At 40.7% G+C, this 12,931-nt stretch overlaps 1 protein-coding gene across 1 annotated transcript in view; it reads left to right on the top strand.

Annotated features, from left to right (window-relative positions):
• xkr7b (XK, Kell blood group complex subunit-related family, member 7b) overlaps positions 1 to 12,228 on the top strand; it is a 103,556-nt gene extending 91,328 nt beyond the window's left edge. The window contains exons 3-4 of the mRNA XM_005747976.2: positions 4,397 to 4,616; positions 7,177 to 12,228. Of these exons, the coding sequence (XP_005748033.1) occupies positions 4,397 to 4,616; positions 7,177 to 7,990 (1,034 nt within the window). The 3' untranslated portion in view covers positions 7,991 to 12,228. The remainder of the gene's footprint in view (positions 1 to 4,396; positions 4,617 to 7,176) is intronic.
• Positions 12,229 to 12,931: the final 703 nt, after the last annotated feature.

The raw sequence follows: 12,931 nt of genomic DNA, 5'->3' as shown, positions 1-12,931 counted from the left end.
GGTATTTGAAGCTGTCCACTCTCTCCACTGGGCACTCGTTGATGACGGGGGTCATTTTCCTGGGGGTTTTTTTCTTCTTTTTTTTGCATCCCCATCCACTAGGCGATTCATTGCAGATCTCTCATTGTTTATAGACAACATCATCCGTTCCTTGAAATCCCGGGGGAAATGGTCTGGGGTCAAATGTTTGGCTCTCTCAACTTTTAGAGATTAGAGACACTGTTTGGATCCCAGAATCCACATTAGCTAAATGAACCCACTGATCACTGACATTGTTACTAAAATCTGAAACAAATCGATTTACACACAAACAGGTTGTTGTTGTTTTTTGCAATTTTAATTTGCAAAGGGGTAAAAGAACAAATAAGGAACATGGCAGCATGGCTTTTGACAACAAATAATAGAACCATTTATAGAAACTCGCCATGGTCAAAGAATTGAGTCAGAGCCTTCCATTCAAAGACGGCTTGTACAGTTGACTTATTACGATCTTATAAAGACTGTATAAAGACAAAACATGATGCCACGGACACATCAGTAAGGCCAGCTTCACACAGAGAAGGGCACAATCATAAAATGTTCCATCACATTGATGACACTTTAAAACCAACAAAAACTACATAGAATAAAGAACGCTTAAACATTTCTCCAACATCTTAGAATTTGAAAAAACGAATCGTGTCATTGGTTTTCTTCCAGGTCACGGTCACGGTGGCTGCAACCTAAGTGAATACACCAAAACATCCAACTTTTTCAGGGCGTTATTGAAATGTTACCCAGCCAGCTGAGAAAAGTAGTTTCCTCCCCTCAGGAAAAGTGCAGTAAAGTAAAATAACTGAACGATATGATCTGCTGCCTCTCCAGCGAGTCTCTCATCCTACAGCTGGATTCCACAGCCTTGGACTCAAGTTATCTTGAGTAATCTTGAGAGGTTGAAACATATAAAGCACTTCTAAATGAGCCCATGTTAGAGTGGATCTCCACTGCAGAACAAAGACTACTGTTGCCAGCTGTGGTCCAAGATGGTCGACTGGAAGTGCGAATAAACTTGGGACGAGATCCTCTCAGCTGAAGCAGCTGAATGATATCAAAGACAGCAAGCAGGACAAAATTATGTTAATTATGTTAAATAGCACAGATGTAAAAACCCAAAGAGTTCAGTTCATGCAATACCAGATGTTTCAGTTTCTGTGAAATTCATTGGAGATCATTTCCTTTCCAAAATTAAAGCAGCTTAAGGGGAATGACTCATATATCAAATCAAAGTAGACAGAGGTTTGAAGTTTAAAGAACTCCCTTTCCTTTATTAATACATATATAGCATTTGTCTGGTGAAGGTAGCCCATAATTTTCTCTGTTCTTAATGCTGCTGAGTCCTCTTGAGACATATTGTTTCAAGCAGGCTGTACAGTAAAGGAGTGACAGCTCTCTCCTTTAATCAGACCTCATTAAGGAAACACTCTGTGGTTTCTCTGGCCTGCCACTGGTCTGTGTTAAATTGTTTTTGTTCAAAGATGGAACAAAACCGTTGCTGTTTTGTCACGATATTTTCCATTTTCCATCCAAGCCGCACAGACGCCGAGAATGCTTGTTCGCAACGCTTGATGGTGTTTTAATAGTTTCAGCCATTTCCCCCCATTTCCATTCGTGTTAGACGAAACAAGCTGATGCATAAAGAGAGCCAAGTTTAGAAATAAGGAGACAAACTACAAACACTGCAAAACTGAAGACAAAAAGTATATTAAAAACCAAAGAAACATGTCACATGTAAACAAAAATATGTGCCTAGCACTGTGTCCCTGCTGTGCTAGGAAAATCGTACATGTGCAACAGCATTTAAATTGAATAAAAGTGAAAAAGTAAAAAGAGATTTTAAACACAATAAGTTTTCTGACTTGTGAAAAAATGGCGCTCTCCAGCTGAGGACCAGTTCAAACTCTGCACCTCCGAGTCGACTTTAAAGTTTCTTTTTAAGGTTGATCTCAGTTTTTAAGAGAAATATTTTAGAAAAATCTTCAGATTAATCAAATGCAAAGTCGGTGCCGCTCTTTCTCTGCTCACATTTTAATGCCTTCTCAGTGTGATTCACGGCTAATTTGAGACAAGACTGCATGATTAACACGCATGAATATTTAATATGCTAAACTGTGCTCTGGGCGGTTCGCAGCAGGCCTGAAAGTTACATGTGCGGGCTAATGATTATTTGACTTCAGTAGAAACTGGTTCAAGTCCAGATAAATTTGACAGCCAGCAACCCTAACCCTTTTTTTGTGTTTGTCCTTATGTCAGTGAAGTTAAACCAGATGTCAGAGAAAGGTTTCAGCCATATTCCCAGTAAGTTCACCAATCTCATCCTTATTATTGTCCAAACCTCTCACATTCCTTATGCTGATCACTTGAACAACTCCAGCTCTGAATCCTGGAGTAATCCCAGACTTTCTAAGCTTCCTGTTTCTGTTAGCAACCTGGGAGTGTCCCTTTCCTCATACAGTAGACTCATGAAGAGATCCCAGACGTCAGGACTTCCTTTGTCGATCCTCAGGATTATAGTACTCACTGTGGGAATGGATTGAGATCACTAGTAGACTTAGTAGTTATAAAACACATTTTACCTTTGCCTAAATCAAAATGAGAAAAAAGAACTGACTTTAGAAGATGACAGGGTTATTAAAATAAAAAGAAACAACTGGAAATGCTCCAGCAGGCCTCCACTCAGCACGGCGGGAAATAAATAAACACATTTTAAGCTCGGGGAACAAGCGTGGAAAAAAGAGAAAACTGTAGGAGCATGTTCAAAAAACGAAAGCCATACTACTGTAGGGTGAGATGGTTCTTAGTACTTCACATGTATTCCCACCTGAAGGATTAAAGCTGGGACTAAAGCTTTGTGACTCCAACTAAAAAAAGGCAAAACCATACCTGATTTAAAAAGGGCAACCTCCCCTGTGAGGTCTTCTGGTTGTGCTCCTCCGGATCAGTTTAAACAGTGCAGCTGTCTGTAGACGGCTCATTGTTCTCAGCACATGTATGTGATTATCTCTGATTTCACCAAAGGTCTCAAGGCTCAGTACTGGTGATGAGAAGTTGGCTGCTCCACATAGACTAAACTGCATTTTTCCTCACTGCTTAGCAGGTCACTGACGAGCATCATTACATTTACATTCACAAGAGTGCGCACCACGAACTCACACCAAAGCTGAGTGCTTGTAGCCGCAGTCTTGGGTCTCCACGTTTGACAATTTGGATCGCTGGGACTTTGTTTTTCTCCCCTAAACTTAAATTCAAGTTAAAAGCTGGAAGTTATTTGATCTGACTCTTGACCCACTGGGAGAGATTCAGTGTGCTTTCAAAATTGGACTCCCAAGCAGACGCCTAATTCAGCAGCATTACTAAACGAAGACCTTGATAAGAAAAGAAGGCACATTTTTATCAAGTACATTTTTTCTTAGTTACAGAACTCACGGACCACATCTCAGACATTTCATAATACAAGCAATAAATCAGCTTACAATTACCTGACCACTTTACTGAGCCACACGGGGCAATTTAAACTACCTCTGTTAGTTAACATTGAAGAATCCCTGATAGTGATTTTGATCCTTTGTTGTAAGTTGATCTTGTGCTGTCTGTGTTTCTTAGTCCAGTGTAGTGAAGCCTTTTAGTTGTGTGATTCTAGCCTCCTCTCGCCGTTTAGTTGTTTGTGTTTGTTGTTGTCCTTCCTTTGCCTTGTTCGGTGTTCATGCTTCAATCTGTTAATTTCTCGTCAGTTGTTGATATTCTGGTTAGTGTTACTCTCCTCTGGTTAGTGTTACTCTCCTCTGGTTAGTGTTACTCTCCTCTGGTTAGTGTTACTCTCCTCTGGTTAGTGTTACTCTCCATCGTGCCTCTTGATTATGTTCAGCTGTCTCGTTACCCTCCTGTGTTCAGACCCCCATCAGCCTTCTGCGTGCAGCCTCGGGCTTCCCTTTGTTGCGTCATCTGTTTAGTCAGCGTACTTTGGCTGTCTGAGGCTCCTCGTGTTATTCCCGGGATGCTCCTGTGACTATTGGGTTTCAATTTGCTTGCGTTTTTGATTTTGTTTGGATTCTGAAATCAGCCTGATAAACGGCTCACCTTTTATTTGACATCTCAAACTCTTTTCTGCATCCGCACACCACACAATCTACACACTGCGACATCCAAATTTAAGATGCAGTTTAAAGTTTTTCTTTCCAAGGTCAAAATTAAAATGCCACTTTTAGGGTTTTTTTCTCTTTTCTACCACTCTGCAGCATGTAATCTCCCTGCTCGGGTAGCTTTATAATTCTATTTAACAATATCACTGGTGTTGTTTATTATGAGCTATTCAGTCAAGTTAATAACTATAGTCCTCTTATGTTTCCCCCCCTCTGTCCAGGTCTATCTGCCTCGGCCTCCTTGGTCTCACTGGCCTGGATGATCGCCTCCTACCAGAAGGTCCTCCGTGACTCCCGCGACGACAAGCTGCCCATGTCCTACAAGGCCGTGATCGCCCAGATGCTGTGGCACTTCTTCACGATTGGGGCGAGGACCGTGGCCTTTGCTCTCTTCGCCTCCGTCTTCCAGCTCTACTTCGGCATATTCATCGTCAGCCACTGGTGCGCCATATGTGACCTGATGTTAAGAATCTGGACCCCAAATGGGAAGAATTAGACACCTGCTGCATTTTTTTTTGTTATAGAGAGAAATCTATACTCTGTTCCAGTAATATTAGTCAACTTGCATTCCAACAGCAGGTAGACAAAAATCAAACTAAAGAAAGTCAAGTAATACAATATATAAAGAGCAAGTTTGGTAAATATATTCCCTTTATACATAAACCTTTTTAATCTGCTCGTTCTTGCTTGTTAAATCGCAGAAAACAGCTTCCTACACACTTTACAGGTTCTTCCCCCAAGCAGGGACATTTAGCAGGGGCTAATTTATAAAATACTTTCAGTGTTAATTGTAATTATTCATACAGCAGGTTTAGCAAATTGGTGCTGAAAGAATGTAGCCTTCTATAGGGAGAAGGTCAGTCTTAACGTTTTATCTCGTGCCCAGCGATGATTTGCATTCGGGCATTTTTGTATGTGTTCGCTCTACTTTAAATGGCTTAGATGTGATATTCTGTGCCAGGAGCATTCATTAAATTCTCTAGAAATGGATTGCCTGATATCATCGCTTTGTGTTTAGGGATGTACTTTGAGGCACAACTGAGAGATTCATGTTATCTGTCTTGTATTGCCCCTTTGTCTTAGTGTTCATTTGTGACTTCCTGTACTCAAGGCAGCTATAATCAATATTTTTATATTACTGATATAAATCAAATGTGAAAACAATGGCACAATGTGAAAGGTGCTACTTGTGGTGAAGACCCTACAGAGCACTATCACCTGAATGTGCAACTCCCTCGGTTTTCGGGGCGTTGTAGCGAGCTGCATCGCATTGTTTGGCTGTTCAGCTCACGACTTTACAGGTTCATTTTTACTGCTCTCATACTGTGATTGTTCTCACAGCTTTTTTCAGTAACAAAGCTTTAAATATCCTCTCTTCACATCCTGCTCAGCACCAAACAGCATGCAGTCAGAGTTTGCAATTAGCTGGTGTACACTGAGAAGCAGTCAGCTTTTGAAGAGACCTTTAATTTCCCTCAGATGTTTGTGAAGTGCGCAGATTTTATTTAATAGATGAACATAGCCTCTGTGATGTCAGACACTGGTTTGTGGACTATGGAGAAATCGCTCAAATGAAACAAAATAGTGCTCGGTAACAGCTGCAAGCTTGTCCAGAAAATCAGCTGTTGCAGGCTTAAATAAATCTGGCATGTTGTTCGCTCGCATCACTTGGATACAGTAATTTGCAATTCTAAGGCAAAGACAAAATTCTGTGGATTTCTGTTAAATTATGTCAACAGCTGAGTTAATTTCACTTCTATTGGCCTCACAAACAAAGTTTACAGTAAAAAACAGTCCAAAAATATCTCATTAGTATTTTGAGAGCTCTGGTGATTTTGAGCCTTTCCAATACTGGTTCTATAAACAAAGTATATCCTGACAGTGATGCTAATTGAAGGTTAGTTGGTCATTAGAATTACAAGTATTTGCCACTCGTAAACTTGTAAACAGAGAAAACAGAGAAGCTTGCCAAAAAGGTTGCTAAGCCCTCAGCTATGCAGACCTAGAGACTAATTGGCAACCAGTTTGTGAGTGGTTGCTGGAGTTTGTTGGCAGTTGTGAAAATGGTTTCAAACAGGGTGTTTTACCTGTAGTTTGCATGGAGGACATCATCATGTCTGCAAACATTTGCCATTTACTCTCAGAACTGTTGTAAAACTAGAAAACATTTGATGGAAAATAGAGACAGTAAATGTTCCTCTTGAAAGTAAAAGTTGTGCAACCAACAGATTTCAAAATCAGGAACTTTTATTTTGAAGGCGAACAGTCTCTGTTTCCAGTTTGTGGCACATTTTTCAGACATTACTGCATGCAAGTAGTTCACAATTGTTTGCTGACCAGTTGGTGTTTACTGACAACAATGGCAACCTGCTAGTTACAACAAAGTTTTCATGGCTGCACTATATATCTCTTGTGACCAGTGGTTGCCAGATGGTCTCTAGGGCTGTTTGACTGGAGCATTATCTGGAGAGAGTCTTCTAGATTCTTATGTTTTGTATGATTGCATAATTGGTTCTGCTGGGGGAGCTAGAGGAAAAGTGTGAGGGATCACAAGCATCTTTAGCAATCTTCCAGTGGGAATCATGACTGTCTTCAATTTTAAAACTTGGGCAATAAAGACAAATAAACTGAAACTCAGTTCCTACAAAACTGACTGCAAATGTCAGTGTCTATAAGTTAAGAAATGTGTTATGTTTGCAGATTCCTTATGTACATCTGTTATCTACAGTAGCTTATTAACACATAGGCTATCATTAGCTTTCTAACAGCTGACTGTAGGGTCCTAAAATAATCTTTTGATATAGAAACATTTTATGCCACTTTGTTGGCGTTCTGAAGCATGTTCTGGGCTAATCTATTTTCCTTTTCAAAGAGTGCAAAGTTATAAAATACTATTACAACCTGATTGAAATTTTGCAAAAGAATCTGTATATTATATCTTATTATAAGGCCCATGCGCATTGTTGTTGAGACTAGCTGCATTGTTGTGTTGTCTTTCCAGGTGTGTCATGACCTTTTGGATTATCCAAGGTGAGACTGACTTCTGCATGTCCAAGTGGGAGGAGATCATCTACAACATGGTGGTGGGCATCATTTACATCTTCTGCTGGTTCAATGTCAAAGAGGGCCCCAGCCGTTTCCGTATGACTGTCTACTACTCTGTGACACTGGCTGAGAACGTGGCGCTGACTGCCGCCTGGTACACCTACCGTGACCCACAAACGGCCGATTCTTCTGCCCTGGTGGTTGTATGTCTGGTGGCCTGCAGCTTTGCCCTGGGAACCTTCTTCATGTTGGTGTACTACTGCTGGCTGCACCCAGATGGGCCTGTTCTAGGCTCACAGTGGGGAGGATGTGTTGACGAGGGCGTGGTAGGTTCAGGAGGGGTGGCGGGAGTGATTGATGCTTGCCTTACTCCATCACAAGGATCCCAAACGGATATAGTCATTACCAGTCCTCCAAGGACTCTGCCCAGGACTAAAGACACAGGGGAGCCAGTTCCCGGGGAGCGAGAAAGGGACAGGGAGAGGGACAGAGACAGTTGCCTGCCTGTCTTCCAGGTACGTCCCTCCCCATCCTCCTCTCCTGCACTCCTTCACAGGACCTCCTCGTCATCTCGTGCACATGAGGGACCCGTGATCCGGATCGACCTCCCGAGAAAGCGATACCCAGCATGGGATGCGCACTTTATCGATCGACGTCTGCGCAAGACCATTCTGCTTCTGGAGACCACATCAGGCATCAGCCCCCGGATACAGTACAGGAGCAGCATGATGGGCAGCAAAGAGGTATTGGAATATGAGACAACTGTTTAAGCCAACAGTGGCTTTTAAACTTATAAACGCAGTCTGGGACCAAGGCTCAGCCTGAGATCAGTTCTCATCCCAGGACTATCTACGCCAAGAGAAGCACGAAAAGAAGATGCTGTGTGTCAGGCAGCTCTTTGAGAGGCTGTCAAAACTTGATTGTAAAATGTGAAGCGCAATCTGGGACCAAAGCAGTCCGGGAGTAAGTAGCATGAATGAGCCATGGGAAGTCAGCGGAGTAATGCTGAACTGGGATAATCTTCGAATTTTTTTTCTAAAAGTTTTGAGGGAAGGAAAATATCCCTCATCCTGGGACCAAGGTGTGTTAGATTTTTTTTTTATCCTGCACGGTCTGTACAAGAAGTAAAATAATTTGCAAGAAATTAAGTTGTGAAGTTTGAGATAATTGAGAAGCGGTCGGCTGCATGAACTTGAGCCTTTGACCCAAGAAAGACAACAGAGACTTTCCGAGGAATGTTTAGGAAACTAGAAATGCATGGGACATGCAATCAGTTTGGTTCGGTGTGATTTGGTTTTGTAAAGTCGGGACTTAAATTGAAAAAAGTCATTTGCCAGTCCTTTGTCAGACATTTGGTAACAAAGATATCTTGCTTTGCATCCAAAAAATAGACATTTTTTAACATTGCAATCACCAACTCATTGCGAACTTGTTATATTTCATACTTTGAGAATCACAGTAACATGGAAGAACACATGCATACAAAGTCGTGCATTTCTTTTAGCAAGAATAAAACACAACAATATTTGCTAATTTGTGTCCAATTATGACACCAAAAGGTTGCATGTCCCTCACAACCATCCGTCAGTTGTGTCCCAAAAGAAACGTAATCTTGTACGCTTGGCTCCGATCTCATGCGACCACGATGATGGAAATGTAGGCCTGACATCTACATGTGATATATTCACTCATCCATATGTGTTATGATAGCAGCCATAGCAAAAGTCTCCCTGTTTACATCCCGGCTGCGCTGTCAATGCCCGACACGAGAAAGGACTCGTCTGGAAAAAATAAATCAGGACTAAATGTGAGGATGTGAAAGTGGGCAACTTCTGCCATGGCTCCCACCATATGGCATGCTGTAACTCACCACAAACAGGCCTGTGATGTACAGTTGAATAAATACAGATGTCAGATATAAGCTGTTATAATAAGCTGTAGTTAGACGAATGACTTTTGAGTGAAAAAGCTTCATTTTCTTGTGAAATTCTAAATCTCATCCAAAGTTTTTCAGAACTCGTAACATGTAGAATATGAAGGTTTCCACAAACAACATTTTTCAAAGAAAACAGTGAGAAATTACTCTTTACGGTATCAACACTACTTTGCTGAATACATTTAACAGTGAATAACAGACATTTGCTCAAAGCAAACTGAATACGAACAATTGAAGATGCAAAGCACCTTCATGTTTTATTAAGCTAGCTAGTCAGCATTAGGTGCCGTTTCTTCTCAGAAACAAGATGTTGGCAAGGGTCGAGTGAAAGGTGGCGCTGTTTACAAAATAAATCCACAATCAGGTCTTTGATTTAAAGATTTCTGAAGATTTGAATTCAGACTGATGTCTGCATAAGAATAAGAAGAATCTGAAATCTGGAAGCAGATGCTTTTGTTTTCTGTTTGTAGTCAATTTGTAGTCCTGTTGGTCTTCTATTAAATTAGCACAGGGCCTTGGTTGCATACAGGTAAACAGTCTGTCCAGAGAGCAAATAAGGGATTGAATTTTGGCAAATGCAATCTCAAAACAATCAGTTCTAAAATTAATCTGCAATAGTAAACAAAGACTTCTGGACAGAGCAGGAAATCCTGGCTCAGATATCCATTAGCTGCTGCTCTGGATATCCTTATGTACCCCTGCCCCCAAAGGCTGATAGATTTGCAGTATGTTTGTTGAATAGAAAGGAAAAGCAGATTGGCAAAGAAATCCTCTTTGCACCTTTAAACTCTTGTTGCGATGACCTGCAGCAGGAAGATACACCTTGAACATATCCAGCAGAGCTGATCAGTAAGCAGCTTCAGAGGTCGAAGTTTAAATGTTGCTGCTCCCAGGTGTGGATGTGTTGATATTAATTAGAAGCTGCTGGATGCTGAAAGAATCACGCAGGGTCAGCAACACCACTCAAAGGAAGAACAGTTAAAGGGAAAAAAATAGTTGCATCAAAGCCAGCATTTGTCCTCTTGCATTTTACACAACAGCTTTCTCTCCGGCAGCCTCTCTTTGAAGTTCTTTTCAAAGACGTTCTTTCTCCTTTTACTTAAAAGCCTTTAGGGTTAGTCTGTGCATTTAAGGTGATCTGATCTTTATGGCCATCCCAGAAATACTTCAACCTATGCTGTGGTTTTATTTTAAGGATAGCTGATGTAGAAAACATTACATTATGTGACCCAGATGCATATTAAGAAGTATGTTGATGAAAGCGCTTTTCAAAATGCATTTAGTGCACCATGCAGTGATGAAGACTAGCTGCTCATGATGCCAGTTTAACTGATTTATTAACCTTAGGACTTGGAATTGGAAGATCTTTAAAATAATAATAATACAATTTATGAAGTGATGCTAGATATTGACTGGGGATGGCACAAAACAAAACAAAACCAAGGCACTCTGTTTTCAAGTACAACGATGATTTATTCTACAAGCTTTCTGGCAAAGTCAGACAATATGTGTTGACTTTAAGTCTTCATCAGAATCTAACGAACACGTGATTCGTCAACTTCACACCAAATACAAGCATTTGTATTTGAAACATAAACCCCATAGATGTTTGTGCACTTGCTCTGGTTTGACAAGTCTTCAGGGGATCTATATTTATGGCTAACAGCCACGAGCACAAAAAACTACTTGTATGGCACAGATGTCACAGTAAAAACCACATTAAACAGCCACGAATTTGTGCCAACATTTAGAGTGTAGTCCTTCAAAAAGCTCACCTGACAGATTATATCCGGAAAACATAACTTGTAATTAGATTACAAGTAGACGGGAGCAGTGTGCCCTTTACTTTTGGAGTTTCTTCCTGCTTCTGTATCCAGTGTGGCTTCAATTCAACTGTATGCCGAGAGTACACAAGTTTATTGTAAGGTCTTGAAGGGATAAGGGTGGGAAAAATTACAGTCTCTTGTGTACTTTAGGTCAGTTGGTAGAGCAAATCGCTACGAGCAGCTTATATACTTGCTTTTTAGCAATCATGGTTAATGATGTACTTTGTGGTTACATATCCTGTATTAGACAAATAAGAGCCAAATCATCCCTGCCCAGTACCTGAATAACATCCTCTAGCACACCCAGTTTCTCTAAGCTTTTGCTGTGGTCTGTTTAATCTGCTGCTACTCGTACTTCACTACCACACAATGTTTGTTTGGATCTTGTGGATGTGCTGCGACTATAAGACTGTGTATAAAAAATGGATGGCTGTCGTCATCTTTGCCTTTTGCGACCTGAGGTCCCGAGCCACGGTTGATCTGTCTTATGGGAAACTGGTCCAAGCACTTCGCTTCGGTCGGCTGCTTTAGAATGAATGCAGACTTCCACGTCCATCTTTCATATGCAGTCTATGGTTCTGCCAATTTCCCCAGAGCCCTTGAAGTCACATGTGCACGAGAGCCACCATAATATGCTAATGTGAAAGTGTCATACAACTAAACTTGAGGGGCTCTGCAACCTCACCCCTAAAATTCCACTGCAAACAACAAGTCCTCGAAGGCGTCATAGGGATATGTGTAGTAGCCAGTTTAAAGCAAGTAAAGCAGTGCTCTGATGCTAACAAGGTTTGCAGGTATGCTAAAAAACTGTTACGTGTTTTTAACACCACAGCCGTTGGTGGTCCGAAAAATTCAGGAAAGCAAATGTTTAAAGAAAAAAAGGAAAAACAACAACAAAAAAAGTCTTGATAATTACAGTTTTCTTATCTGGACAGTGCTGTGTCCTACCTGAAGTTGTGGATGTTGGTACAATGGTGACAGTCATGGCGATGTTAATGGTGCTGAAAACAGTGACTCTGTGTCACACGTGATCATGTCATGTCGAACATGATGTTAACGGCTAATGTACAGACGATACATACGTCAACCACCCAGTCACGGGGCTGAGGGGCGGGCTTTCGCGTTCTCCGATTGGGTAATGAACCAGTACTTTGTTGTTGAGGTAAAATTATCAGTTAATAGTGGTGCGCTGATTATATATAGACTTGAACAAAAAAACATGTTTAAAAGTAAACAGTGAGTTAAAAAACTCAAATCATCTTTTATCAATTAATGCAAGTATTTATGTTTATTTATTTTTGTATTTGTTTTATATCTATTTATCTATTGTTTACTCACTTGGTGGCCATGTCTTTGGTATGACTCTTATATTGAGATGTAAAAACTGAAAATAGTTTTTCTTTTTTTTTCTTGTTTTTTTTTTACTCATTCTCTATATCTGTATATATCAGAGTGATGCTATTCTAAGACGTGCGTGTATGAGTACGTGTGCTTTGGTTTGTATGTGTCGTATGTACAGTATGTCTGTAAGGATGTGCTCTTAGTTTTTTTTTTGATAATGCTGCTTAAACATCCTCCGAGTGAACGAGCAGAAAATAAACCAGTGGTGAAAATATCTATGACGATGTTAAAAAAGAACTCAACAAGCTGTGCTGATAACTGTAGATGGGAACAATACTGTAGTAAACATGGCTGAACGGCCAGCAAAATAAGCTCCCCGTGTGTGCTTGTGTCTCTTTTTCTCGTCTCCCTTTACAGGTTACATCTATATTTGCTCAAAATATAATAAACTCAAGATTTTACATAGATCTGCAGCTCAGTGTACATTACCGTGCTAACTTCTGCTGCAGACCTAACCTGCTCAGGGCCAGATTATGTTCTAGAGCAGGTACGAAATCATCTACTGACCAATCACTTCTCTGGAAAATAGCATCACTAGTTCTGGAGGA

Source organism: Pundamilia nyererei, unplaced genomic scaffold, assembly GCF_000239375.1.
Source record: "Pundamilia nyererei isolate P.nyererei 1_Seehausen unplaced genomic scaffold, PunNye1.0 scaffold00210, whole genome shotgun sequence".
In the NCBI taxonomy this organism is placed as follows: domain Eukaryota; kingdom Metazoa; phylum Chordata; class Actinopteri; order Cichliformes; family Cichlidae; genus Pundamilia; species Pundamilia nyererei.
The sequence above is the reverse complement of the archived record's forward strand: the minus strand, read 5'-3'. Positions and strand labels throughout refer to the sequence as shown.